The sequence below is a fragment of the Dichomitus squalens genome (genome assembly GCF_000275845.1).
Source record: "Dichomitus squalens LYAD-421 SS1 unplaced genomic scaffold DICSQscaffold_3, whole genome shotgun sequence".
In the NCBI taxonomy this organism is placed as follows: Eukaryota; Fungi; Basidiomycota; class Agaricomycetes; order Polyporales; family Polyporaceae; genus Dichomitus; species Dichomitus squalens.
Genome location: NW_006766885.1, coordinates 957097 through 982585, shown reverse-complemented (window position 1 = coordinate 982585; position 25489 = coordinate 957097). Strand labels below are relative to the sequence as shown.

Sequence of the window (25489 nt, the reverse complement as noted above, 5' to 3'; positions counted from 1 at the left end):
CGACGTGATTGAGCGTCGAACCTTGGGACATGGCCCAGAGGGTGAACGCTGCCAGGAAACGCCGTGCCTCACCTCCTTGTTCGCCTTTGAAGGCGGAGGGCTTCTGAACAGCCTTCAGACCGCTGGTCCCGGTGGTCGAGTTTGCGAGCTGCGCCATGGACTGGGTGAGGAGAGTCATCGACTGGAGTAATACCGTCATGGGGTCCGGGGGTTGCGCTGCCGTCTGGGTGCCCGGTTGGGCCTGCTGGGGGTTGTTGGCGGGGCCTGTCGTCTGCGGTTGTCCGCCTTGTTGTCCCATGATGGGTGGAGCGGACGGTGGACGGGTTGGGGGGATGATAGGGGATGGGGGAAGCGCGATGAGTAGCGCTACTTCAAGCTCATCAGTCGGAGTACCGGGGATGGGGGATCGAGTTGTGGGCGACTCAGCAACGGGGGAGTCAGGAACTGGGATAAACTCGTCCGCAAAGGTGTTCCAGTTGATCCGAGCAGGACGGTGATGACGGTTCGGGCAGGGGTTTTGCTCGCACGGTACCCAGTACCAGAGTCCGTCATCTAGGTCCTTCCGTTGGTGACAGTAGTCTTGGTCTTTGGTGTCCCATGTGTGAAGTCTGCCGGCGCAGTCCAGGGTGGGGGAGGCAATGTAGCGGCGGCGGGGACACTCTTGTTCAGAGCGTCAGCACCGGGGGAGAGATCTCGACCTAATGTCGCGGCGACTAGGCGCGTAGACTCAGGTCGACGTTCGGCGACGACCTCGTAGGCGAGCGGCAAGGAGCCGAAAGGGAAAGAGGGAGATAAAGAGGGATAAACGTAGCAAGAAACTCGACGAGGGCAGAGCGGAGGTCGGCACGAGGGCACGAGACCTGCGAAAGCTAGTCTTCACGCAGACAGCGACAGACTAGTCCCAATGACCAAGTTATACATTAGCAAACGAAGGGAGATACAACGCTATGGCCACTCACCTAGTCCCAATGACCAAGAGGTCGAGATGGGGACTAGGGAGCGCCTAAGGGGGTCCTTATATACTTGAGGGGCTGCTTAGCAACCAAAGACAAGGCGTGAGAGTGAGGTAGTGAAGATGACAAAGGAAGAACAAAGGGCGAGAACAAAAAGGCAAGGGCATGGCGATCACGGGAACGTGGCATGCGGCTGTGGGAACGTATCTACAGTGTCCAAATTGGAATGGGCTAGGAAAGGAAATGGTCCACGAATGGAAGGTGGGCGTCAAAGGGAGGGGAATGGGCGGCAAAAAGGGGTGTCTGTCCAACGTCCGTGACAATAGCGTTGTATCTCTCTTCGATTGCTAATGTATAACTTGGTCACTGGGACTAGTCTGTTGCTGTCTGCGTGAAGACTAGCTTTCGCAGGTCTTGTGCCCTCATGCCGACCTCCGCTCTGCCCTGTCGAGTTTCTTGTTGTGTTTATCCCTCTCCCTCTCTCTCTTTTCCCTTTCGGCTCCTTGCTGCTCGCCTACAGGATCGTCGCCGAACGTCGACCCAAGTCTACGCGCCTAGTCGCCGCGACAGGCGTCAAAGGGAAGGGGTTGGGCGGCAAACAGGGGCGTCTGTCCAACATCCGTGATATAGAGGTGTCCAGAATTTCGCTGTCTGATGCTGACACCCTGTGAGAGGCAAGGCTGTCCATGAGGTTCCTTGCCTTGGGGAGAGGACCTCAAGTGTGTTTGTGCATTTGCCCCCTAAGCGTAGATCAGTGTCAATGTCTGAATATGGCCAGGCATACAGTGGACCGAGATTGACCTCCGCCGGAGCAAGATCTGCTGTGCGCCTGACTATTTGTGCTGTGGCTAAGCAATAGCTATTCATGAGCATGACTTACTGATATGAGCTGAAAAGGAGCTCCTGAGGCCCTACACCTGTGAGTGCTGCTCAGCTGTAACAGGTTCACGGTGAATATATCAGTAGGCTGGGTAGAAGTCTAGTTAGGCCCGGCGCAAAGAAGATTGCAAGAGCCAACATGGATGTGACCAATGCAATGCATAGCAAGCCGTACTCCAACAGTAACGCATCCAATGCTTGTCTGTATTTGAAACCCGTCATCGGACTGAGAGCCTCAGTGAGTCCTGGCGATGTCCACGATCCAGTGACTCTTTGCCGAGATGAGCGTGTCAGAGGACTTGTCCAAGTCGCTGCCTTTACTCGTCAGAGAGACTCAGAGTATTCAAACTAAATACCCAAATCAAACCTCGGAATCAGTACATCCGACTAGTAATGACTTTGCCTGACGCCGCGCCAATGCGTGTGTGACATGCGGAGACAACAGAACTTGTACGCCCAAGAGGTTTGGCTCACGTTGAGTCAGCTCGGACGAGCCTTGGTGGTGGAGAAAGAGAGAGAGAATCCTGGGCGAGCACGGAAACTTCGGGACCGACGCTGGTGACCAGCACGGGGAAGTCTGTTGTCGTCGTCGGGGCGGCTTCGGCCGGGCCGTTCCCGCACATAGGCGTCTACCGCAACTGAGCCAGGCCAGGAGATCGTCTCGACTCTCACTGCCAGTGCTCGCTACTCGACTTGTGTCTATTTTCCTGATCTACCTGGCGTCTTCTCCCTGGGCAGGACAACGCTCTCGGCATCACCGTCAACGAAATCTACGGTGCAAGACGAAACAGCATTGCCTGGAAGAGACTGTGCACAGCTTTGTCGATGCTGGCCCCACGGCGATTGGCCATCGCCCTACTTCGAAACCGTCCAACACCCAGAGTGCCTATGATGGCGACCATGTCTACCGCCGCTGCTGATCCTAGAGACCGGGCGCCAGCTGGCCCAGTCGAGCAAGCAATTAGGGTGAAGGTAGGTGTTCAATCACAGGCGACGTGCGCGTGCTCGTGTGCTAACTGGTGTTCCCGCATCCATATCCATGACCATCGACATCGACATCCACCCTTGCGCTGACACTGATCTTCAACACCCCGCGTCTGCGCTTACGTCGAGCAGCTCTCCGAAATCTTGCATCCCGAGCGGCTCGACATCACGAACGACTCATGGCAACATCGACATCATGCACCCATGAGGACCGCAGGGGGTGGTAACGGAGAGACTCGTACGTCTGCATCCTGCCCCGGCTACGACTACCTTGTCGTGTGGCGGTCATTCCCACGCTCTCGGTCTCACCCTGTCTTACCTTCCTGTTGTTGGTCGTCTGCAGATTTCACCGTCCATGTGGTGTCAGAACAGTTCCACGGCAAGGTAATCTCGATGTCAGTTTTCTCATGCCTCGGGGCCGTCGTACTGACAAGGTGTCACCGTTGCGTTGGGTGGCTCTCCAACACTTGCAGAGTACGATGCAGAGGCATAGGATGATCTACGCCGCACTTGCGGACGAGTTCGCTGCAGGCCTCCATGCGTTGTCCCTCAAGACCAAGACGCCGTCAGAAGTGCAGTCGGCCGAGCAGGCGTAAGCGGTGCTGGCATCTGCAGAGGGCGATGTACTTGTTAATTCTTGCCTTCTGCTGTCGTGTTCCTTCTATCGCCCATTGGACATCCTCCTCGTCAATTGAGCAGCTCGGTTACTCAACCTTCCTGGAGTAGAGCGCCCTGATCAACAGGCTTTTTCGTGGATACACCAGAATACAGACCTCTCCTGTATTGTCATAGCAGCACTAGCCATGTGCTCCAGAACTGCATTGCCCTCTCTGTGGCGATCATGTCCGTGAGCTCTATTCTGTTTCGGATCTTAATGCCGCAGCCAGAGCTTAGCTTTGATCGCTTGCCTCTTTTTGCGTCATTAGTTGGAGTTCGTTGGTCGGAAGCATTGGTAGCGCGTGGTCCGCTCGCAGTATGCTAGGCTTTGTTCAGGTGTTTGCTTCCGGTGTCGGACAGTGGATGTGGTTCTCAAATGAGTGCGCAATTGTAAGTCACGATTCCCGAGGAGCGCCGTTTGTTTGCGGGTCAGGAACACGCAGGCCGTGTGTCGTTAGAGGTTAGGAACGTGGAGTTGCCCTGCCTACTGCTCTGTACAACGCTATTCGGAGGGTCGTCGCCTTGCATGTGAACGGATTTCCAGATGGAACGAGGATTGACATGCGATGGCCAACCTTCGCGACTGGCTGGGCGATCATGGGCTGCGCGTGTCTGGCGTTGTCGTGTTGCCCATTGAGGATGTGAACATTGGACACGGACGACGGGACAAGGGGCGCGGCTGGCCATCAGGTGACCGTCGCATTGCTTTCGCTGATCTCTGATCCTGCCTGAACGGGCTCTCGACTCTCGAGTACTGCTCAATCTCAGATTCCGTGTGGCCAGTCACCGCCGGGTCTACAATGAATTAGGCGCACCGCGTCAATCCGGCGTCAATCCCCGTCCGTTCTTCGCCGCGCGATCCCGTCGAGATCATTCACACCGCTCAGTACGCCAATACTGTCGCTTTGGCTGATCCAAGCGTGGCTGAAGCTCATCCGGCTTCACACTGGCTGCCCGGGACGTTGCAAAAGCGGAGGCTCGGAGTTGTTCTGACCTGTCGGCATCCTCCCCCGTGTGTCCACTCGTTCGCGACTGTCATCACACCCGTTGTCGAGGTCATCCCAGATACATGGAGACCGCGTCGGCACAGTCGCAGTGGCCCAGCGAGGAAGCATTGCAGCATTCGTACAGGTCTCGAGATTCATCCCCCGATCGAGAAACCGGCGTACGTGGAAATCCACAATCGCGATCCACTGACTCGGTCCTCCTTCGGCTGTGGCGGGAAGGTCCCTTCTCCAACTGTTCGTCGCCCGAGCAGTATATAGCAGAATGCTGGTCTCGACTGTCCTGGCCACTTTTCTCCTCCGATCCTTTCTTTCCCCCCATTAACAAGGTCCAGCGTTCGTGCCAATGCCGTCTCGCCCATCATCTTCAAGTGACGCTACCTCTGGACGAGGCGAGCAACGGCCGACGCTGCCGCCTATCCGACAGATATTTGGACGTAAGTGCACAGTAGCTCCTGCAGATTGTGACGTTCCTAACATGCTCACCACGCTGTTCTCCAGAGGAGTTGTCACGATCTGTTCCTCCCCACCAGACACGCCAACCCGCCTCCCCCCACTTCAGCCGCCTCCAGCTCGCAGACGAGGACCCTCGACGAATCTCCCGCGGAGGGTCTCCCGCTCCACATGCGTACAGACCGAGCACACCACACTCGTACGGACCGGGCACACCACACTCGTACCCTGCGTATCCAGACATCCCACGCCAGTCCACTCCTTCCAATCATCCCCGAAACGCGTCCGACCCTTCCGGGTATCCCGCGTATGCTCAGAGTGTCCCGCCGCATCCCTCCGCACAAGCCTACCCCCACGGTTATTCTCCCCAATATGCGCAAACCAGTCACCCCCGCCAACCGATCCCGACAGGCAGCTATCCGTATGCCGGCTCCCAAGCAATGGGAAACCCGGGCATGGGCATGGGCATGGTTGGCCCTCCGGGTCCACAGCACCAGCCGTACCCGGGCACGGAGCCCGCTGCGACCGAGCGGAGCCCCTCGTCTCGCTACGAGTGCAGCTATTGTGGCAAGGGGTTTACTCGTCCGAGTAGCTTGAAGGTACGCCGCCTCCCCGCGATTCCGCCCGCCCCTGACGGTCATAATGGCTCACACACGCCTCTCTCCGCGCGCGCAGATTCACCTCAACACTCACACGGGAGAGAAGCGTGAGTGCCTCGTACAATCTGTTGCCCGCGATTCGTGCGCTGACGGGCGGTCTGACGGGCGCAACGACAGCATTCACATGTCCGTACGAAGGCTGTGGCCGTAGCTTCAGCGTTCAGAGCAACATGCGCCGGCATGCGCGGGTGCATACGCGCGGGTCAGAAGCGACGGGCGTCGATCTGGACGAAATGAGCGAAGGCTCGCAGGAGGAGTACCCGTCTTCGGAAGGCTCCTCGCCCAACTCGCAGAAGTCTCGCACCAAGTGAGGCGCGGCGGACCTCTGCCCAATAGGCGCCCGTCGCTACCACCGTCGTCGTCGCGCATCTCCTTCTGCCTGCTGCTACGCGCCTCTCGGTCCGCCAGCCAGTCCTCTGCATTTTGCCGCCCTCGGTCCGCCAGCGCAACCCTCATTCCAGTCCTCCGGTCTCCCTTTATCCGCGCCCTCTCATGACCGTCATATCTTGGACACCGGAAACCTATTCAGAAGATTTCAAGACTATCATTATCATTATTCGCTTCGTGTCATCTCATCACGCATTTCTTCGGATCTCCACATATTTATTTCGCTATCGTTGCACATCGCATTGTACACTACGCATTGTTGATCCAACCCTCTTCTCAACCGTTCAGTTCTTCTCATGTTTGGTTGTTTGGTCCTCTGGATCCGGAACGGAGTCTATTCCCCTTCTCTGTTTCGTCATATTTATTCAGATCTCGCACTGCCGACGACCATTTGGGATTGACTCTTTGACGTTTGAATTGTTCCTCTTCCATCCGCATCTACTGCACGGGCATCCACTTCCATTCTTGCTCGGCGCATGCAGTGCGACATATTTATTCCAGGCACGCCCGCTCACGCTCGTTCACGTCACCATCGCATCCAGCACCCACACACTCGTTCGATACTCATCGTCACCATCCTGTACACCATTTGCTCGCACGACACTCGCTCTCTATTTATTCGCGCACCTCGGAGGTTCCATTCGACCCTTGTATCATTTCCACATAACTTATTCGCACACCACCCGGACACGCGTTCCCGGATTTCCTTCCCTCCCTTCTGTGACTCGTTGTATTATCACTATCACCTCATCCTGGTCCTAGATAGCATCCGCACTGTACATCACCATCTCGTCCCCCCTGCTCTTACGTTCCATCTGCACCCGACATCTCCGTTCCATCGCACCCCTGTATCATCCGCGCATCGCATCTTGCCTACTCTTACACCCCACTACGCATACTGCGTACACACATTACTAGCTGCTTCTGGCTGGTCCTGCTGTAGAGTTATCCACATCGCACTTAGCTATATCTACCCTCGGATAGTCGCACCCTACCACACCTTACCTAACAGGTACACCTAGCTCGCACCGGCACTACTTCAAGCCGTACTTACCACCACCCCCTATTTCTCCGCACTGGCTGCGCACTAGCACTCGGTTCATTCTGGCAATGGATGCCCCACAAAACCTTCCTGTGTAGATCCTTCTGATGGGAGCTTCCGCCCGCCGGCCAGCGATCCCTGCATGGAAGAAAGTATCCAGATACCGCTGCTCTGGAGTCATGCATTACTACAGTGGGCGCGGTCAGGAACATGGATACACATGTGAAGATCTGGGCGAGCGGCCGCGGCCCTGCAGCAGCAAGGCCATGAGACGACCGAGAATATGTGGGATCGTAGGGATATCTATGTCTAGAACAACTAGTCGCTATCCGTGTCCTCGGGCTTTGGACCACCGAACGTGAGCCAGTTGAGCTTCCTGATCCTCCGTCGCTCCTCCTGTGCCTTCATTTGGTTGCGGGTAAGCTTCTTCTTTTTCTTCACAGGGGGCGTAGCCGTGCCGTTCGCCTTGTTGTCCTCGGCGCCGCTGCCAGCCGGGGTGGCAGCCACGGATGCCGCAGGTGTCTGGTTGCGTGAAAGTGCAGGCGTCTGGGTGCGGGCGGGCGTGTTGCTACCACTGCCTTTCGGGGACTTGACGGCAAATGCGTCCTCGACTACCGCTATCTTGCCCTTATGTGTCATACGGCCCCCGTCGATATGCCATATCTCGGGGCCTGGGTGGAAAGCGGTGTCAAATGTCGTGACCACTTCACCGTACAAGCGTGATACACTCACAAAGTGCAGTCACAAACTCCTCGTTGTGAGATATGATAACCTGCGAAGGACTGGCGTGAGTGACAAGGTGACTAGTGAGACGAGATAGCACATCACGCACCACTGCACCAGCCCAGTCCCGGATGGCAACGGCCAAGCCTCCGAGAGCTTCACGGTCCAGGAAATTGCTAGGTTCGTCCAACACGCAAATCTAGACGAGGAACACCGGGACGGGCGCGGTTAGCATCGCATATGCGAAGGGTAAGATCCCGATACGATTGCGACATACCTGAGGGTTGTTCCAGAGACAGGCAGCAATGACGAGCTTGATCTTCTGGCCTAAATCAGGGGGGTTTCAACCTTTGCGAGGACTGAAAACGCGATCACAACACCCACCTCCAGACAATCCTGCGATCTCGTTGTACTGTGCGATATCACCGTCCAAGCCAATGTCCTCGAGATGCTTGCGGACGATATGTGCGGAGGTATCACGCTGACCTGCTCCCTCACGTGAAGATTCTAAATCGTCGAACTGCTGGACTAGCTTTCCGAAGCCTTTCTGGAGAAGCTCCTCTCGCGGGATCCAGGTGTTGAACTTGTGGTCCAGGCCTGACCGAAATCAACACAGCACAACAGTCAGAGCACTGCTGCCGAAAGGTCATCGAACCATTTGAAACGCATACCTCTCCACTTGATCTCGTATTGTAACGACTTCTTGAGTTTCTGTCGCCCCATGATCAACTGAGCAAGAGGGTCCAAGCAGCGGTCAGTCAATGACGGCGACAGTTGATAATCATTTTGAAACGTACCTCGAGCTTGCGTCTCTGACCATTCTTTCCGACAAACTCGGTCTCAAGCAATGCCTTATCCTCGTCCGTGAGAGCACGGGTGGCCTTCTCCAAGATCTCACCTGATCAGAGCAATAGTCTTATATGATGTCTGCTTGATGATACGATTCGGTGCGACTTACGATCGTGACCGTCTTGGAAACGCCATTGGATGTATTGGATCGGGGTCTTTTCGAGGTGTCGTTCTGTGAACAGCCCATGATGGATCAAAGCATTACGAATGCACGAATGCCTGTGGATGCTCACCAATGTGATGCGTAGCATGCTGCGAGACGTAACCGATACGCAGAGCTGGATGCTTGTAGACTGTGCCTTCTTGTGGCTCTGTCTCTCCCTGTGAGAACGAGACCACAGTCAAGAAGGAGCACAGCAAAAGATAGACATGCAACGCACCGTCAGGAGCTTGACAAGCGTGGACTTTCCAGCCCCATTGGGGCCAATGATGCCGACCCGACTGGATCGGAGGTTCCCTCGTTAGGTTCACCACCGCGACAATGCGAAACGCCGGCTACGCACCTTGATAGCGACAATGCACAGCTAACGTTGAACAGACTGGGCTTCGAACGACCAGGATATGTGAAGGTGCAGTTGGTCATCTTCAGAATCGCACGGGTGTTGCTGCGGACTCCCATCAGTGAACCGGGAGGTGGGAACGAAAACTTCACGGAAGTCGCAGCGAGTGTGTAGTACGACTTTGCCTCAGGGTGTTTCTCCACAAAAGCAGACAAATTGCCAGGATAGTACACAAGCTGAGTTCATGTGTCAGTCTTCACATTCATGAAGCATGCAAATGGCCGCGCCGACCTTCTTGCTCTCATAGTGAATGATATCGGTTGTGACATTGTCTAGGAAGCTAAACGGCGGCCAATCAGTTTCAATCCAATCAGCGGCTGCGTGCCCGACATACCCAGAGTCGTGGCTGACGATAAGGCACGTAACGTTCTTCTTTCCAATAAGCCACTTCTCAAGCCATTGGACGGACGCACGATCCAGCTACATTGCACGCGTCAGCTCGTCATCATGTAACAGGTTACAAACATAAACCTACATGATTGGTGGGCTGTTGATAGACACCGCGTTCAGTAGAGGAAGTCTACGGATCCAGGGAGATCTCACCTCATCGAGCAGCAGGAGATCTGCGTTGTACAGCATTGCGCGTGCAAGCTCGAGCTTCATCTTCCATCCGCCCGATAGGCCGCCGACGACCTCCTCCTGGCGGGCATCATCGAACCCGACTTCCAGAAGCTGATCCCGGATCTTCGACCGCGGAACGTGTGCGAGTGCCTTGTCTATCACAGAGAACCTAACTCAGCCGTGTGTATTTCCAAAATCATTGCGCTCTTCAACTCACCAGCCGCGACGAAATCGAGCACCGAAAGCGACGTGTCCTCGCCTTGGAGCGAGTGCTCTACCATCACACATCGAAGCTGGTCCTGCGGCGGGAAGTTCTCCACCTTGCCGTCGCGTAGCTGACGCATGAGAGTTGACTTGCCGGAGCCGTTCGTGCCTAGGATACCGTACCTCCGGCCACGGAAGAGGCGGAGGTGCGTGTGTGAAAGAAGCAGGAGTGCGCCGTATGCGAGCGAGAAGAGTGTGTCGCACAGCAGCTCACCCTCCTCGGTGGATCCGGTTACGACACCGCCGTGCTTCTCCTGGTCGACGGCGAGGAAATGCGTGCGGACGCGCTCGGTGAACTTAGCGGCATCCGTGCTGCCTGCGGGGAACCAAGGCTCAACGTAGGTTCCGAGGGAGCGGCTCCACGCTTGCGCATCGGAGAAGTTGCGGGCGTGCACCAGATCCGCAATAATTCCGGCGGAGAACTCGAGAACCTGTTTGAGCAGGGGGTGCCGCGGAGTACGGGGTCCGTTGGGGGCGTCCGCGGAGGTCGCTGCAAGCCCCTCGGGGAGCAGAGTGAGAAGGGTACAAAGGACGTCGGTGGTCTCTGATTGCAAGTCACGCGGTGCAGGAGGAGGGCCGTCCTTGGAAGCACCCGACTTTTGCAGAGTTGTGAGTGCAGTCTCGGCAAAGGCGCGGACCTGTCGATCATGCTCAGTCCGAGACAGCGTAGAGGGAGACCAAAATCAAAGCGCACCTCAGGGAACGCAGCACCCTTGGCAATCTTCTCTACGCCCTCTACAAGAGGGCTGAGGTAGGTGGCCGCGACACTAGGGTCGCGAACAAGCTTGACTAGGTTATCAATGACGACTACAGAACGGCGCTGAACTTCCATGGAGCGGTCGTTGAGAGCACGTATCAAGAGTGGCACGAGAACAGCAAGAGCCGGCGCGGTGACCTCGGCCACAAACGTAGTGTTCGAGAGGGATTTAATGCACTGGGGCACGGAATCAGGGTTGGACATGCACTTCACGAGTGCGGGGACGTGTGGAGTGAGATCAGGGTTGGCAAGAGTATTGCAAAGGGCGGTAGCGCATTTGACGGCGGCAGTGGATACCTGAGATCAGGTCAGCTTCTGACAATTCTGGGTAAATATAACAAAGCCTCGTACCTCGGCCTTGGTATCATGCATTGCAGCCTCGATCTTGGGGATCGTGGTGCCCAGTTCGTTCGCAACGGCATCCTTCGAGGTGCTAGCAAAAGACCTTATGGCATCAAGTACCCCCACCTTCGAGCGCCATTTGGCCTTGTCCATAATGTCCTCAAGCGTCCTGAGAACGACACGGGTAGCTTCGGGAGGGAACAGCTTCAGAATGTTCTTGGTCGCCGCGGTCGCCGCAATGCGGACGACGTCGCCCTTATCCATGTAAAGGTCATAGAGGACAGACAAGGAAGGAAGGAGGAGCGGTGCAGCGGATGCACCGAGGATGGTCGCGAGAGACTGGAAAGCGATGGCAGCAGACTCGCGTTCATAGCCTGACTTTTTGTTTGTTGCAAACGCGTGGAGCGTGGAGAGAATGTTGGCATCGCTGGATATATGCGAATCAGCTTCACCATTCATTAGAGGACGGAGGGATAGATGATTGGTCCCATAAAACCGTCTCATTAAACCCAGGTTATCGCTGTTTTCCGTGCCGCATCAAGCTGAATGATAGTGCGTAAAGTATAGTCGACATGATAGAGGAGTAAGAGAATACAAGTCTGTGCGACTCTGGGGTGATCTTGGGGAGCGGCCAATGCAGATAGCATGAAAGCACTTCGACTCTCAATATTGTATCTCCTCTACTCGCGCCCTTGGTTCTTATCATCGCCCTCATATCTGCGGTACCACACACTAGATGGTGCTCATGCATGGGAGTGCACCAATTGGAGCTTCCAGGAACATTCTTTGTGCATATCCTTGCTCCATGCTATGCTTTCCAAGCCCATAACCTTGGGTCCAATCCCGCTGCGACAAGAGACAACGGAACCATGCTCACCTGAGCGAATCTAGGCCAACATTGGAGACCTCGCGGGCAAGGCGGTCGGAAGCGGCCTTTGCATCTGTCAAGCCGACGGTTCCAGTAGCTGAAATGCAGCGGAGGGTGCGCATTACTCACCTGGGCCAGTTGGCGCAGTGCGGAGCGCATCTAGGAAGGGCGCAAAATGGGAATCCGAGGCTACAGACATGGCGACAGGAGACATGATTGCAAGTACAAGTGATACAGTTGCAGAGCCCGAAGCAAGGTTCTATGCGAGACGGTCGAGATTAATGGAGTCTGGTAGAGTGCGTTTGTCGTGGTATGTTGCCCTCGATAGTCAAGTCTAAGCGTGAATCAGCAAAAGATATCTAGAAAGAAGATAGAGGCGGTGTAGAAAGCGCTGCTCCCTGCACGATGCAGGCGGGCGTGGTGGACGGTGCTGAAGAGCTTGAAAAAACAAAATTCTGCAGCACATCGACCAGTGCTCCTGCCCGATTTGGTAGGTCCCAGGTAACGCTGCCGCAAAACCGGCATTCATAATCAGCCAGCGTTCGCCTTCCTTCGCTCTCATAGGTGTCTTTATCTCCGCGCTCGCACTCTACCACAGCAGACCGCAATGAGTCTGACATATCTGTGGCTCCGTCTGGCTGTAGTTGACCTCCGCGGAACGCTGAACTGCGTAGGCCGAAGTAGAGAGAGTCAGGTACTCATTCAATGTGAAGTGTTCGCCTAGTCCTTATAGAACCGCTTGCCTCCTACAGCCCTCTTCATCAGGCAAGAATAGCTGCTGTCTTTCCTTCTAGATGAGGGCAGCGATTAAAGACTCATAAGTCCCTGCCACCGCGAGTGCTTCAATATCGCCACATGAGTATCTAGGTGCGGTTCCGCCAGTCGTAGACATGCCTCCAACGCAACAAGTCGGCAGTAGGCGGGGCCGACGCATCGCTTGACGAGGACATCCATCACATTGTTGTTGCTAATTTTAGCTGGCCAGCGGGGAAGGGTGCCGCCTCTGTGTCCTACACTCACCGCCCAAGTGTCGCATGCAGGTGTTATGACTTTGCGCAATCGCACACCAACTTTCTGGTTCTAGCATCTGATCTCGAGACATCTCAGCTATTCTGCTATGCCTTTGCCACGACCCCTCCTTATCTGGACCTGAGCGCATGGCCTGCGGGTTAGGCGGTACCTTGATGCATGATCACAGAGCTGGTAGCCCCGCGACCGCGGCCGTGCGAAGTCGGCGAGATTCCGCGAGCGAGCCATCGCCGTCAACTGCGAAGATCACTCTCGTCGTGCAGCGTCGCGACCATGTGGCGTCCCAATGGGTTTCACCCGTAATCCCCGCTGTCACCCGTGGCTATTGCGGTCTTAGTGCCCAGATATATGAAGGTGTCGGCCTAACGTGTCCTGCTTTCGTTTGGTTCTCCCATTCCCCTCCCGAGCGGTTGCAGACCTCTCGGTGAAGATCGACCCCGCGCCCTCCCTTCGCGCCGACAACACTATGTCGTCCTCGGGCAGCAGTACGCATGTGAGTGTTTCGACGTTCGTTGCGCATAGGAGAGTAAGACTTACGCCTGTGCAGACGTTCGCGAAGAGAGATGTAGGGCTCACACCACCGCTCATCGCAGGCATCGTCGTGGTTGTGGTAGGCTTAAACCTCATCATCGCCATTTCGTGGTGCATCCTGAAGGACCGGAAGAAACTGAAGAAGGCTAAGTTGCATAAACGCCGCATCTCGGGTCCGGTGGACGTGGAGATGTACGAAAACAGCGCCGCCTTCGCGATCTCTACAGGTGCGAATCCCGTCGCAGTCACGCTGAAGACGAAGGGCGGCGCGCGCGGAGTTCCTTCCGAAGGGGTTTCATACTATGAGCTCATCCGCTCTGTGCAACAACCGGCTCATCAGTCCCAAACCTCGCTTGCGCCATCGTCCAAACGCTCCTCCAATAGGTCCTCCCCGGACAGCGCGAAGCTGAAGCAGTTCATCCTCCGGCCGCAGGACATGAAACATCTTGGTGGAGTACCCTACTACCCGAAGACGAAGCAAGGGCACGGAACGCGTCCGAGCGTCACCCTTGGCGTTCCAACAACCGGAGGCCTAACGCGGGCCAACTCGCTGAGTGCGGACACAGCGAGTATCTACTCTTCAGCATCCGCGCCGCTAGAGCAGCACGAGCGCTTCATCCGGTCGCAGCCGTTCGCGCTGCAGCTGGAGACGATCCCTGCAAGTGCGCCAGCGTGGATGACTGAGATGCCCAAACCACCTGCGCCTGCTATCGTCACCGACACGACTCCGGTGAAGCTCGAGATTTGCATTCCTTCTCCTACGGCATCGACCTCAGGGAGCTCTGAGAGCACGACCTTCATGCGTCATGAGGGTAGCAGCAGTCGCACATCGTCCGCTTTACCCTCCCCTATCTCCATGCCAAACTCCTCCATGCCGTCCTTAATCCGCGCCCGCACCAACTCCAACCCCTCTGCGCCTCCGCAGATACGGTGGCTGACCAAGAATGCGACCCAGGACGCCGCCAGAGACACCGCCCCCTCCCCAGCACCCTCCAGGAGGCCGAATTCGATCTCCTCGCTTTCTACGATCTTCTCGCTCCGTGAGATTCAACGCTTGCCCACAGCACCGATGTTCGCCGTCGCACCCCTCAATGTCCGTCGACAGTCCAATAGCTCTAGATGGGGCTCTGTTGACATGACGCGCGGCGGCGCCCCTACATCCCAGACGGCGCAGCCAAGTGTAGCCCCTGCGGTGCCGAAGAGGTCACCCTTCCGACCGACCCCCTCGGCCTCGGCCGAGCATTTGCCCCGATGATCTTGAGCTCGGTGACCTTCTCGCCATCTCGCCCCATCCCTCCCAGCTGAGACAGCGCATGATACGCATACTCGAGCCCCAATGATTGATCGATCATTGGCACATACACCTCTTGACTTCGAGTTTTGTGCTGTACTCTGGTTATATGGCAGTCTGTACGTGCTCCACCCCACGGATGACGATCGCCCTGATGCTCCCTAGCTATCGTTTGGATTGTACCATTAGCGTGTACTGTGGTCTCAATGTGTACTGATTCTCGTAACAGAACAGAACTTGCCGTCGGCTCGTGTACGATACTGCTGGATGTATCATGTGGTCATGTGCCCCCCTCGTTGTCCAGGCCGGCACTGCAGGTTCTCGACATCATTCTTGTTGATCTGCCCGTACGAACATTGTGTTTCCGGTTCGTCCCTCCTTGTTGCTATCTGTTGATACCTCCTTGGAGCTTGTAGTTGCCATCCGCTCTTACAACAGGAAGCGGTTTGTAGTCATATTCTACGGTGAGCCGGTGTCACTGCCGAGAAGAAGCATTAGGCTATCTTCACTAGAGCCCATCGAAGACGCTGCTCTAGAAGTGTCGTTACTCCACAGAGCCTTCTAAACATGTACAAAAGAACCGTTGAATGGCACCAGTACTGATCTTTGGTATGCGTAATGGCGCCAACTCGACCTTTTGTGCGTCTTCTCGAGCAATTCCCGGCCTGATAATAGTAAGCGCCCCTCCACGATTCCTCCGGCTATGTACTTATCACCGTCATGGAGTACGTACGACTGACTCAGTCTCTTCCATAGATTGCCGTCCGTTGTTTGAAGATCGACCATTGGTCGAAAGAATCACCCGGCCCGCGCTTCGAGCGTTGCATTTCCCCCCTGTGGACGTTCCACCCGAATCGGTTTTACTCGGACTCTCTTCTTGTGGGGCGCCCCCATATCGTGCTTTCTACATGCTGCTGTCGGGAAATGATACGAGGATATCTTTGGTTTCGCTTGAGGAGTTCCGCAGCGCTCGGTTGTCCGATGCCCCTTATAAGTTCTGCCAGGAAGGCGCACGAATTCCCCGGCGAACCACATGAAGAAACCCTCAAGCAGCGTGGTGGACCAGGAAGCGCGACAAGGCTCCACCAGATCCTCCATTGCTTCCGTTCACGACCACACACTTCCCACCCTTGTGGATCAGGGGCTGGGAAGCAAGATCGAATCGGACAAGGCTGACTTCCCCGATATTCCTAGTGACCTGGCAGACGAGTCTACGTACATCGTGGACTGGGATGGACCCGACGATCCGCAGAACCCGAGAAAGTACGTCTTGGGTGGCCCATAGGTCTCGAGACGTCCAACCCTGACTTTGCGTGTTGTAGTTGGGCATTTGGCAAGAAATGGGCCATCACTACTATGGTCTCCGCCTACGTCTTTATAAGCCCTGTCTCGTCTTCGATGATGGCCCCGACCAGTCATCGCATCGCCGCCCAATTTGGCGTTACCAACGAAACCGTCGTTGCTTTGCTAACATCGATGTTTCTTGGTGGCTATGGTTTGTCTCTCGTGTCGCCATTCACTCGTTTCTAGCTGACGAGAAGACGTGGTAGCCCCTGGACCCCTCATACTAGGCCCGATGAGCTAGGTGTTCGGTCGTCAACGGGTACTGCAGTGAGCGAACTTCTGGTATCTCGGTCCGTGTCGATCTTCTATTGACTTCAGCTGGACTCCAACTTTCCCAACGGTTCGTTTCGACAGTGTGGAATTTTGCTTGCGCATGGGCGCGGAACGAGCGGGAGCTGCTCGCGTTCCGCTTCCTGTCTGGGTCCGGGGGGAACGGACTACTGGCGGTAAGCCGGTGCATGTACTCGCTTGATCGGTGCTGACTACATATACTTCTGTGAAGATTGCCGGCGGGGTCCTCGGAGACGTGTGGAGACCCGAACAGCGAGGTCAAGCCGTCGCTGTTTATACTCTGGCGCCTTTGTTGGGTCCAGTCGTTGGCCCTATATGCGTTGCCTGGATCGCAACAAAAGGAGATTGGAGATGGGTTGTAAGTCCAACGTCCTTTCTGCACGACATCAGAAAAACCTGCGCAGGTCTTAGAGTGCCGAGTAAAACCTTTCAAAGCTCTAAGAGCTGCCTTGTAAGGGAATTTATAGGCGTCTACGCACCGCCACCCGTTAGCGCGCAATACCTGTAAGAACTCGCCTGAGAGGTCGGATTGTGTCACCGACACCAGGTGCACAAAGCGTCCAAAAGCCCCCAGAGCTCTCATGCAGGATTGCGAGTAGCCAGGGATGCTCCCTATCTGATTTGAAGGAGAACAGATGCCGGAGAACTGCAGGATGCAGAGCGCAAGTTGGCGGGAGGTGCTATTTAAGAGTTTTCAGCACTCAGAGATTGTCGGTTTTACTGATGGAGTCCCTGGTAGAAGGAGATCCGTTCTGTCCAGTTCTGGGCCCCGACAATCGTGGCGGTTGCGGTACAGCTTGTTGGATTGCTCGTACTTGAAGAAAGTGAGCTTATTCTGGGTGACAGGCCAAGGATGACTTCCTAGTCCTTTTTCTGATCTATCCTTGATGTAGCGTACCCCCCAGTCTTGCTTGCGAGAAAAGCAAAGCGTTTCAGGAAGGAGCTTGCCGACTCAGAGAAAGGTGACCGTCATCCAAGAGTCCGTACTGTCTTTGACGGCGCGGATAGAAAGTGGGCCTTGCAATCTGTGCATCCAGTGCACTGTTTCTTATCCCTCTCACGTTTCCAGGTGGAAGAGCATCGTCCAGAAGGCACTCATTCGTCCATTTATGCTCTTCTTCCGAGAGCCTATCATTCAGCTTTTGCGCTCCTACATGGCGTTTATCTACGGGACTTTATACCGTGCGTACACATTCGTCAGATGGCCAACGAGCTCATTACTCATCGGATTTTCATAGTCTTTCTCACTACGATACCATTGATCTTCCAGGGAATCTACCAAGAGTCGCTTGGCATCGCAGGCCTCAACTATATCACCCTTGGCATCGGGCTCTCCAGAGTATCTCAAATCAGTGCACGATTACTAGACGTCGTTTATATGCGCTTGGCGAAGAAAAATGGGGGTGTAGGAAAGCCCGAATATCGTTTGCGTGAGCCCCAACATGCAACACACCACTTGCGTCCATTTTGCTGACTGGACACGAACTCCTAGTATTCAAGTTTCCCGGGATGATTCTCCTCCCAACAGGACTGCTAATAACTGGCTGGACGGCTCGCGCATCCGTGCATTGGATAGTCCCAGATATCGGTATCGTCCTCGTCGGCGCTGGGATGATCCTCAACTTCCAGTCCATTCAAATATACATTATCGACGCCTTCACGCTTCACGCCGCATCAGGTACGTTGGTCACGTATCTGACTATTGCTGTCCGATGTCGCAATCACCTAACTGTTGGTGTCTCCTCGTTAGCTATCGCCGCCGTGACGTTCTTCCGATCTGTGGCGGCGTGCGTATTCCCGCTGTTCGCTCCTGCGATGTACAACGCTCTGGGTTATGGAAAGGGAAACACCATCCTGGCGAGCGCTGCTATCGCAATTGGTGCTCCGTCGTACGTACCGTTCTTACCTCTGACATATGATGTTCTAAATCCGCCTTTCGGAAGACCTATTCTTTTCTGGCTCTACGGGGAACGGATACGGAAAGCAAGTCGCTACGCAAAGCATGCTTAGAATGTGAATGAACCACATGTTACAATGCACGCATCGATCAGACATCCACTTGCTATCTCATTTTGACACTGATGATCCCACTGCGGCTGCTTGTATCACCAAATCCTGGGTTATACAGAACACACTGGCGGTGTCGTGACAAGGCCAGCAGATGTTCGCCACCGCCACAAGGGCGATGATATCTGCTCGCTCTTGGTTCTTCTACATCAGCCGCATCTGCGCGAAGTGTCGGCAACATGCACAATCGATTGATCACCGTCCGGAGCGATTCCGGCTACACATTTTTGTGCACGTTCGTCTGAGCGAGAACATAACGGACGCTCCACAGGATGTTGCCCAACTCACGGGCAAAACATTCTAGAGGTGGCGCACAGCTCGCCTCTGGAATTGACCACGACTCGGAGAGGCAGGAAGAAGGCAAGAGTCACTCGGGATTAACATGCCGCGTGGAGCTCGCCGGCAGATGAGACGGGGAAGAAGTCAAACTAGCCATGCTTCCCGAGCTGCGGTGCGGCATATGCCTGTAAGTGCAACGTCCTTGCGCAAGGGCAAGAGGGTGCATACCGGTGGCCATTTTAATTGTACAGACAACTTGCTGGCCACAATCACTGAGTTGAATGACCGTTGACGGACAATAGCGAGACGGAACGGAAAGTGCGCCGAGGAGGGCGCTCCGGGCTCGGTTAGCGTCGGTTGAGGTGTCTGACGCCCATTGCGAAGGCTCTGTTGGCTCGGCGTGATCGTTTCGAAGTCCGCGTACAAGGTATAGAAAAGGCCTCAAGGGCTCAACTGGTCCTTCCAGGACGACGACATCGTCAACCACCCTCTGTCCCTTCCCCTCCCTCTCCTTTCCGTTCCCTGTCCCTATCCAGACCAGTCGGTGGTAGTTTCTGCCCGTCTTCTGTCCTTACGATCCCCGTCCCCCCGAACTCCGATCACGATGTTCACTTCCCTGTCGCTCTTTGCTTTCGCTGTCGCGCTCGTTGCGCCCTCCACTGTGAACGCACATGGTTATGTTCACAGCATTGAAGCAGGTGGCAAGAACTATTCCGGGTGGCTTCCATTCACCGACCCGTGAGTGCCGATCTGGTTACGGAGTTTAAGGAGCGGCTACTGAATCACACGAGGCAGTTACGAGTCGCCTGTCCCTAAGCGCATCGTTAGGAAGGTTCCCGATGACGGTCCCAGTATGTGATGACGTCAACAAGGGATTGTAGGCTCGGTTTTAACTTTGGACCCAGTTCTTGACGTGACCTCGTCGGACATCGCATGCAACAAGGGCGGCGAGTCTCCCGCGGGTCTCGTCGCCACTGCCGCTGCTGGAAGCAAAATTGTCTTTGACTGGCTGTCTGTGCGTGTTTTGATGTCGGAATCGGTCAAGGAGAATAAAGCTCAAGACACTAATCGCTCGCTGTCGTAGTGGCCTGCTGATCACTTGGGCCCGGTCTCCACTTACATGACTTCCTGCGATGGCCCTTGCACCAGTTTTGACGCTTCCAACGCCAAATGGTTCAAGATCGATGCTGCCGGTTACTCTAACGGCAAGTGGGCTTCCGCGCAGCTCATCGACAACGGCTTCCAGTGGACCAGCACTATTCCCAGCGGCCTCAAGCCCGGTGACTACGTGAGTAGCCGCTGAGTACTGTGTGACGACTGCAGTACGAATGATTACCATTTTGTAGTTGATCCGCAACGAAATGTAAGCATCGAGTTTGTCTTGACTCCTGAATGATGGTCCGCTGAACGGCGTGCAGTATCGCCCTTCACGACGCCAACCAGCCTCAGTTCTACCCCAGTTGCGCGTGAGTATCATAGCTAGCTACACCCCCAAGTCGACTGACTGATGGATCCTTCCCAGTCAGCTCTCCGTGACTGGCAGTGGTACCCAGACTCCCTCCGGCTCGGAGTTGGTTTCGATTCCTGGAGTCTACAACAATGTGAAGTTCCCCGATATTTGGTCCGACAGCTTCAAGAGCTTCACCATTCCTGGCCCCGCTCCTGCCTTCTCCGGATCGGGGAGTGGCTCCGGGGCCAGCGGCCCTGCCCCCTCGTCCACGAAGTCCTCCGCGACTGCTTCCTCCACTCACGTTACCTCCGCTGCCGCTTCCTCCGCGGAGGCTTCCACCTCGGCGAGGTCGGCTCACGTTTCGACGTCTGTCCATACATCTGCTACAGATTCTGTGACGTCTTCGATCGCTACTTCCTCGGCCTCCGCGTCGACTGGCCGGTGCAAGTCGAAGGCTCGCCGTAGCATGGTCAAGCGCCATGTCTCTCACCTCGCCAAGAGGCACCATTGATTTCCTTCTTTTCTCCCATGTGTAAGCTGCTGTGTTGTCCTGTCTGTTTGGAATATTCTCTGGAGTGTGTCTGACTTCGGCGATTGGTTGTCCAGGCTCTTGGCTTATCCGGGATCTCGATTTGCTTTTGAGAAGCACTGGATTACGGGATCTCAATCGATGGCGATGGATGGGTAGACTCCTTTCCTCACCTCGCACTCATGACCGCCCAAGCGTCGGCCCTGTATATTGTTAAGCATTCTCGCTCCTCCGTTTATACCGTCCGCATGCTATGTAAACCCGATGCCTGCTTGCACGCACCACATGATTGTACAGGAATACAACGCTCTCCGATGTTCGCTGTCTCCACTTAACCTTGTGCCTCACCTCGCCCGTGCGACCGGTGTGGTTCAAACAAATTTTGAGAGAAGTGTGACCGGAGCCTCGAGGCGAGGTACACATATCCACATGGCCGAAGCTCGCAGGACCGCGCGCCCACGTGCAGAGGCGCACGCAGATCGGCGACTTGAAGCTCGACGAGACGCCGCGCGCCGTGTGCCACCCCAGGCTCCCTGTCACCGTCCGAAAGCCTCGCCGCGGCGCGATGCGCTCGATGCTAACGCATCATCTGTGTCGCATCCGGCGTTTTACTGGCATACACATGCTTCCGTGAAGGGCTCTTCGACGACGTTAGGCCGCACGCTAAGCGTGCTCTCCGAGCCTTCTCGGTGCGGGGTGCCCCACGCATTGGCTGGCACCCAAGCGGCCGGGGTCTAGCGCCAACAGGGGGCTCGAGAACAACAGATTCAGAGGCGGAGATCTGGCCTCGTAGATTTGCATGCGTTGGCGGTGGTCTGGCGGTACTTACCTAGCTGGCCTGACCGCGTGTCCGGTGTCCGCGGACCTTGGGACGGGTGACGGCGCGAGCGAAGAAGCGTACTTTTAGCGTTTATGCCCCGGCCACGTGGGATGAGGGCGACGCCGGCGGCGGCTCTAGTGCGACCGTCGATGGGGGTCGACGGTGTCGAATGGGAAGAGGATACGGCGTCCGCGAGGGACTGAGAGGCACTATCACTGCGAGGCGATGTAGAGCTATCACTGGAAGAGGCCCACGCACCCGACACCCGACACGCTCGACAAGTGGAGCCTCGAGGCTTGGTCCTCAGGGGCCCGAAGAAGTAGAGATCAACACCGATGTCAGGTTGTTTCTAGGCTATGTGGTAATGGTAGTGAGCGGGCGAGTCCAAGACAGGTACCAGAAGACCCCGAACGCGAGCGCATAAACATATTACATAGAATAGTAGACTGATAATATACTGAAGGGAGGAAGGGACAGAAGTACGGAAGCAACTAGAGTAGTGAGGTAATCATATAGATGATAAGTCAAGAATGGCGGATGTGGCGATTCATGTACATAATAATGCAGTAAGGCCGATGCGAAGTGGTACGTATAGATGGATGATACAGTGTGTGGGAGAGAAGGCGAAGAGTGCGGTATTGGAAACGTGATGGGCGAGATGGACGAGATAGATGCGATGCAATGACGATGGTGAGAGGCCGAGGCGGAGGGTACTGACGGGTGAGAGCGGCGAATCCGATGGCGTGCGATAACGACGAGGGAACGTAACGGAGGACTGTCCTGGCTGGAAAGTCACTGCGGGGCGAGGTCCTTACATAAATACACGATCTTGCAACGTGGAAGATCAATGCAAATAACGGGGCGCGAACGGGAGGCGTTGGAAACGGGCCTTTGGTAAGAGGCGGACTCGGACGAAACGGGAGCAGAACGGCCGGGACCGATGACGGTGAAAATGACGGAGCGCAGGTCGCGGGATGCCCATGGCGTCCGGAGGCGGCCAGAATGGACGGAGGGGAGGAAGGGGCGTGAGGTGAGGACGTGGCCACACGGACGTGTGGCCCGGTACGCGAGGGCGAGGTGCGATGGGACCGCGATTAGAACGGAGGAGGGGAGAATCGCCGGACATCGTGTCTGTGCGGGTCTTCCTCGTGGCTCCTCCGATGGGAAGACGGGCTTGGTGATGGGTTTAAGCGGCCTACAGCGGTGTGCATGCCACCCATGTCGCTCGAAGGGCGCGGTGTTCTGTACCCTACCTGACTCGCGCTCGATGCGCCAGTCATCGAGCTCGGGTACCCTTGGGATTGCGGGGCTGGTGTGGTGGAGGTAGAGGTGGAGTGAGTTGATACCGGGTATGGCTGGCTTGTCGTTGGCGGTGCGCTGGCCGCCGCCTGGCGCGAGCTCTGGCGCATCGCCTGCCGCTTGTTCTGGAACCTGCCATGACGGGGACGTCATGGAGAGTGAGGGATCACCAGTCAGTTAGGCGATTGTCGTGCGAGGCACAAACGTAAGAAGAGAGTGAGAGTTGGAGACGCACCATATTTGAACGCTGCGCGCCGACATCCCCAGCTTCTTGGCGAGCTCAATACGCTCCTCCGTCGAGGGGAACGCTGTTCGGTTGTAGGTCTCGTTGAGAACCTTGAGTTGCTCGGCATCCGCCCGCTTACGTTTCTTCTTCACGGGCTCTACCGGAGGCTCGGGGACGTGGGGAGCGGCGGAGGGGACGCGTGGGTAAGGAGAAGCTCCGTGCCCGCCAGGACGCATAGGATTTGACCTCTCGACGAGGGAGCCACGTCGATGACCGAGACCTGATGACGCGTCGTATGGGTTCATGGCAGGGATGGGTGGGGGTAGTTGGCGAGGATCGGGGGCAGTGGGGTAGCCGTAAGGATTGGGCTGTTGCTGAGGATAGGGAGCGTAGGTTGGATAGCCACCAGTCGGTGAGCGAACTTGGGTAGCAGGCGCCATAGGGATATGTGGGGGCATCTGCGATTGACCCATATTAAGAGGAGGTAATATACGCGAATCGTGCGGGGCTCCGATCATGTTCGGCGATGAGCGAGACGGATATGAGCCGTACGCGGCCTGTTGTTGAGTCTGGTATCGGGGATCAGGAGAGAAGGGGACGGCCTGCTGGTGTGCTTGAACTGCACGCCGGATAAATGAAAGGGCGAGGCGCCGTCAGTGACGGGAAGGAACGAAGGAAGGGCATGATTACCTTGATTAGTCTGCCAACCTTGTTGACTAAAGTGTGCTATGCTCGGATCGGTGTGCGTCTGCGTGGGATCTTGCTGGGGGATTTGGGAAGATAGTGAAGAGTCAGGCGCTGCATTGAAGAGAGATGGATTGAGTTCATTCATACGGTATAAGGTACTCCGAAGGAGAACAGACCTGGAGAACGTGAGGTTCGAAACGGAAGATGAAGAGGAGGCAACACAGTTCGCCCACCCTGTCCGAGATGAAATAGTCCGCGTCGCGGATTGTTATTGTTGTTGTTGTTGCCGCCTGTTGGTGTACCTCTTCGGCTTGCTCGAGGGAAACAACCGTAATGAAAGTGGTCGTCGGGGAAAGATTGCTGGTTCGACATTGAATAGAAGGATCGAAAATAAAGAAGCGGGAGTGAATGGGATCGTCGGACAGTTCTGTCAGCTCTGGAATATGTACTTGAAGACCAGGCGATGAGGGAAGCGCATGCCCTCTGCGCAAGGCGACACTGGATTGTGCGAGGGCAGACACCACACACACTCGGAAGCGGACTCAGACTCGCCGGCAAATGTTAGGTGACGCATGTAGCTCGAGACAGCAGAGAGCAAGCCGTGAGTCCTCCGCCGGACCACGAGGCTGTCCTGGGCACTGGGCAGCGTACAGCAGAGACTGTTTTGCTAAATCAGCAGTCAGATCTTAGTAGCTGTAGGGAAAAAGAGGCTGTGTGGGTCGAACGTCAAGGAGGGGTGCTAGAAGGACGCGAGGAGGACGAGGTTTGCCTCGTGAAAGGATGAATAAGGAAGGGTGAGGAGACGCCGCGTTGACTTTACCCTGAAGTTCCAAGGGACCCTGCCCTGTGGACGTACACGGATATCGGAGCTGCCTCGTGTCCGCAGGCCAGCCGGTCTGCATGCTGTTTGTGGACCTTTTTTGCTGATTCCCAGGTGGTGCACCGGCCAGAGGACTCGGAGCAGGAAGCCACTCCGGATGGGCCGTCATTCCAATGGTTTCCCGATTCCGCGAAGGTCCCACTTTCATTTCCCGGCCGGTAGTTGCCCGAGCACGGCTCGATTTCGGTCTGACTCTAAGGGCTGAGACGCCTGACGTTAGAAGCAGCGAAGTGCTAACATCTGGTTGTGGAAGCCACGTCGCTTGTTTGAAAGCATTCAGAACCGCAACGAACCGAGGTAGCAAGTAGATCAGACAGGCAACAACAAAAGAGTTGACTTAAACGGAGGACGTGTAGAGTCAGGTGACAGATCTGTTAAGATCGATCGGGGCTGGAATTCGGTCGTGCGGTTTCAGGCAACCCAAAAGATAACCTTTGGACAGATGCCTGGACGAAGCCGTGGCATGCGCGAGATTGTGGGCTAAGCGGGACGCGGACCACAGTACTTGCGCGCCTGGAGACCTCTAGGAATTGTGATCGGTGACAGTAGAAGCGGCGTGGCTACGGGCGAGATATGGTGTGTGGCAGCCTGTGCAGACTGCAGAGCACAAGAACTGGCTTGACGGACGCATTGCGCTGGCTAGGGCTCGAGCTCTATGAGGGTTGGACAATGTAGACAGGGAGAAGTGACTGGCAGCTATGTAGCAGTAAAGGCACCAGTGGTGCGGTACGGGATGGGTGTGACCCGTCGCTGTCACAGCAGGGGAAGACTGCCGGATATGGGTAGTCGCGGTCCGACAGGGCGAGAAGTGACGGAATGGATTA

The 25489-nt window shown here is 55.9% G+C and overlaps 7 protein-coding genes across 7 annotated transcripts; 5 read left to right on the top strand and 2 right to left on the bottom strand.

Annotated features, from left to right (window-relative positions):
- Window positions 1-2501: 2501 nt before the first annotated feature.
- On the top strand, window positions 2502-4099 carry DICSQDRAFT_132880 (bola-like protein). The gene is made up of 5 exons (XM_007361871.1): window positions 2502-2804; window positions 2949-3054; window positions 3160-3200; window positions 3290-3663; window positions 3743-4099. Exons 1-4 carry the CDS (start codon window positions 2733-2735, stop codon window positions 3410-3412), a joined length of 342 nt encoding a protein of 113 aa, XP_007361933.1. The 5' UTR covers window positions 2502-2732; the 3' UTR covers window positions 3413-3663; window positions 3743-4099.
- A 1224-nt stretch (window positions 4100-5323) lies between these two features.
- DICSQDRAFT_132879 (uncharacterized protein) lies at window positions 5324-6653 on the top strand. The gene is made up of 3 exons (XM_007361870.1): window positions 5324-5529; window positions 5606-5636; window positions 5707-6653. Exons 1-3 carry the CDS (start codon window positions 5371-5373, stop codon window positions 5898-5900), a joined length of 384 nt encoding a protein of 127 aa, XP_007361932.1. The 5' UTR covers window positions 5324-5370; the 3' UTR covers window positions 5901-6653.
- Window positions 6654-7162: 509 nt separating this feature from the next.
- On the bottom strand, window positions 7163-12360 carry DICSQDRAFT_98992 (uncharacterized protein). Its single transcript, XM_007361869.1, has 20 exons — window positions 12072-12360; window positions 11952-12015; window positions 11084-11501; window positions 10670-11029; window positions 9929-10613; window positions 9694-9866; window positions 9626-9637; window positions 9485-9570; window positions 9382-9430; window positions 9094-9326; window positions 8971-9031; window positions 8824-8911; window positions 8700-8762; window positions 8539-8639; window positions 8413-8470; window positions 8126-8338; window positions 8019-8068; window positions 7851-7940; window positions 7751-7790; window positions 7163-7689 (listed from the first exon to the last, which is right to left on the bottom strand). Exons 1-20 carry the CDS (start codon window positions 12154-12156, stop codon window positions 7337-7339), a joined length of 3282 nt encoding a protein of 1093 aa, XP_007361931.1. The 5' UTR covers window positions 12157-12360; the 3' UTR covers window positions 7163-7336.
- A 436-nt stretch (window positions 12361-12796) lies between these two features.
- On the top strand, window positions 12797-14757 carry DICSQDRAFT_177909 (uncharacterized protein; the record flags this gene model as incomplete). Its single annotated transcript, XM_007361868.1, has 2 exons — window positions 12797-13464; window positions 13519-14757. The coding sequence occupies exons 1-2, from the start codon at window positions 13438-13440 to the stop codon at window positions 14755-14757; spliced, it is 1266 nt and encodes a 421-aa protein (XP_007361930.1). The 5' UTR covers window positions 12797-13437.
- A 1280-nt stretch (window positions 14758-16037) lies between these two features.
- Window positions 16038-18438, top strand: DICSQDRAFT_152527 (MFS general substrate transporter; the record flags this gene model as incomplete). Its single annotated transcript, XM_007361867.1, has 11 exons — window positions 16038-16056; window positions 16116-16288; window positions 16410-16427; window positions 16492-16583; window positions 16640-16790; window positions 17322-17439; window positions 17498-17610; window positions 17667-17858; window positions 17921-18106; window positions 18179-18317; window positions 18372-18438. The coding sequence occupies exons 2-11, from the start codon at window positions 16150-16152 to the stop codon at window positions 18436-18438; spliced, it is 1215 nt and encodes a 404-aa protein (XP_007361929.1). The 5' UTR covers window positions 16038-16056; window positions 16116-16149.
- A 940-nt stretch (window positions 18439-19378) lies between these two features.
- Window positions 19379-20735, top strand: DICSQDRAFT_51289 (uncharacterized protein; the record flags this gene model as incomplete). The annotated part of the gene is made up of 7 exons (XM_007361866.1): window positions 19379-19512; window positions 19570-19625; window positions 19680-19789; window positions 19859-20062; window positions 20121-20137; window positions 20193-20240; window positions 20297-20735. 7 exons carry the CDS (start codon window positions 19379-19381, stop codon window positions 20733-20735), a joined length of 1008 nt encoding a protein of 335 aa, XP_007361928.1.
- A 1470-nt stretch (window positions 20736-22205) lies between these two features.
- DICSQDRAFT_152525 (homeobox-domain-containing protein) lies at window positions 22206-24157 on the bottom strand (the record flags this gene model as incomplete). Its single annotated transcript, XM_007361865.1, has 4 exons — window positions 22206-23004; window positions 23108-23711; window positions 23789-23896; window positions 24019-24157. The coding sequence occupies 4 exons, from the start codon at window positions 24155-24157 to the stop codon at window positions 22668-22670; spliced, it is 1188 nt and encodes a 395-aa protein (XP_007361927.1). The 3' UTR covers window positions 22206-22667.
- Window positions 24158-25489: the final 1332 nt, after the last annotated feature.

Excerpts from the sequence above, each read along its gene's own strand:
- DICSQDRAFT_132880 (XM_007361871.1), top strand. The coding sequence starts at position 2,733 with ATGTCTACCGCCGCTGCTGATCCTAGAGACCGGGCGCCAGCTGGCCCA. Across the intron at positions 2,805-2,948 it reads AGCAAGCAATTAGGGTGAAG|CTCTCCGAAATCTTGCATCC; the intron begins GTAGGTGTTCAA and ends TACGTCGAGCAG. Across the intron at positions 3,055-3,159 it reads GGGTGGTAACGGAGAGACTC|ATTTCACCGTCCATGTGGTG; the intron begins GTACGTCTGCAT and ends GGTCGTCTGCAG.
- DICSQDRAFT_132879 (XM_007361870.1), top strand. The coding sequence starts at position 5,371 with ATGGGAAACCCGGGCATGGGCATGGGCATGGTTGGCCCTCCGGGTCCA. Across the intron at positions 5,530-5,605 it reads CTCGTCCGAGTAGCTTGAAG|ATTCACCTCAACACTCACAC; the intron begins GTACGCCGCCTC and ends CCGCGCGCGCAG. Across the intron at positions 5,637-5,706 it reads CACTCACACGGGAGAGAAGC|CATTCACATGTCCGTACGAA; the intron begins GTGAGTGCCTCG and ends GCGCAACGACAG.
- DICSQDRAFT_98992 (XM_007361869.1), bottom strand. The coding sequence starts at position 12,156 with ATGTCTCCTGTCGCCATGTCTGTAGCCTCGGATTCCCATTTTGCGCCC. Across the intron at positions 11,502-11,951 it reads GTTGGCCTAGATTCGCTCAG|CGATGCCAACATTCTCTCCA; the intron begins GTGAGCATGGTT and ends GCATATATCCAG. Across the intron at positions 9,431-9,484 it reads ATCGTCAGCCACGACTCTGG|CTTCCTAGACAATGTCACAA; the intron begins GTATGTCGGGCA and ends GCCGCCGTTTAG.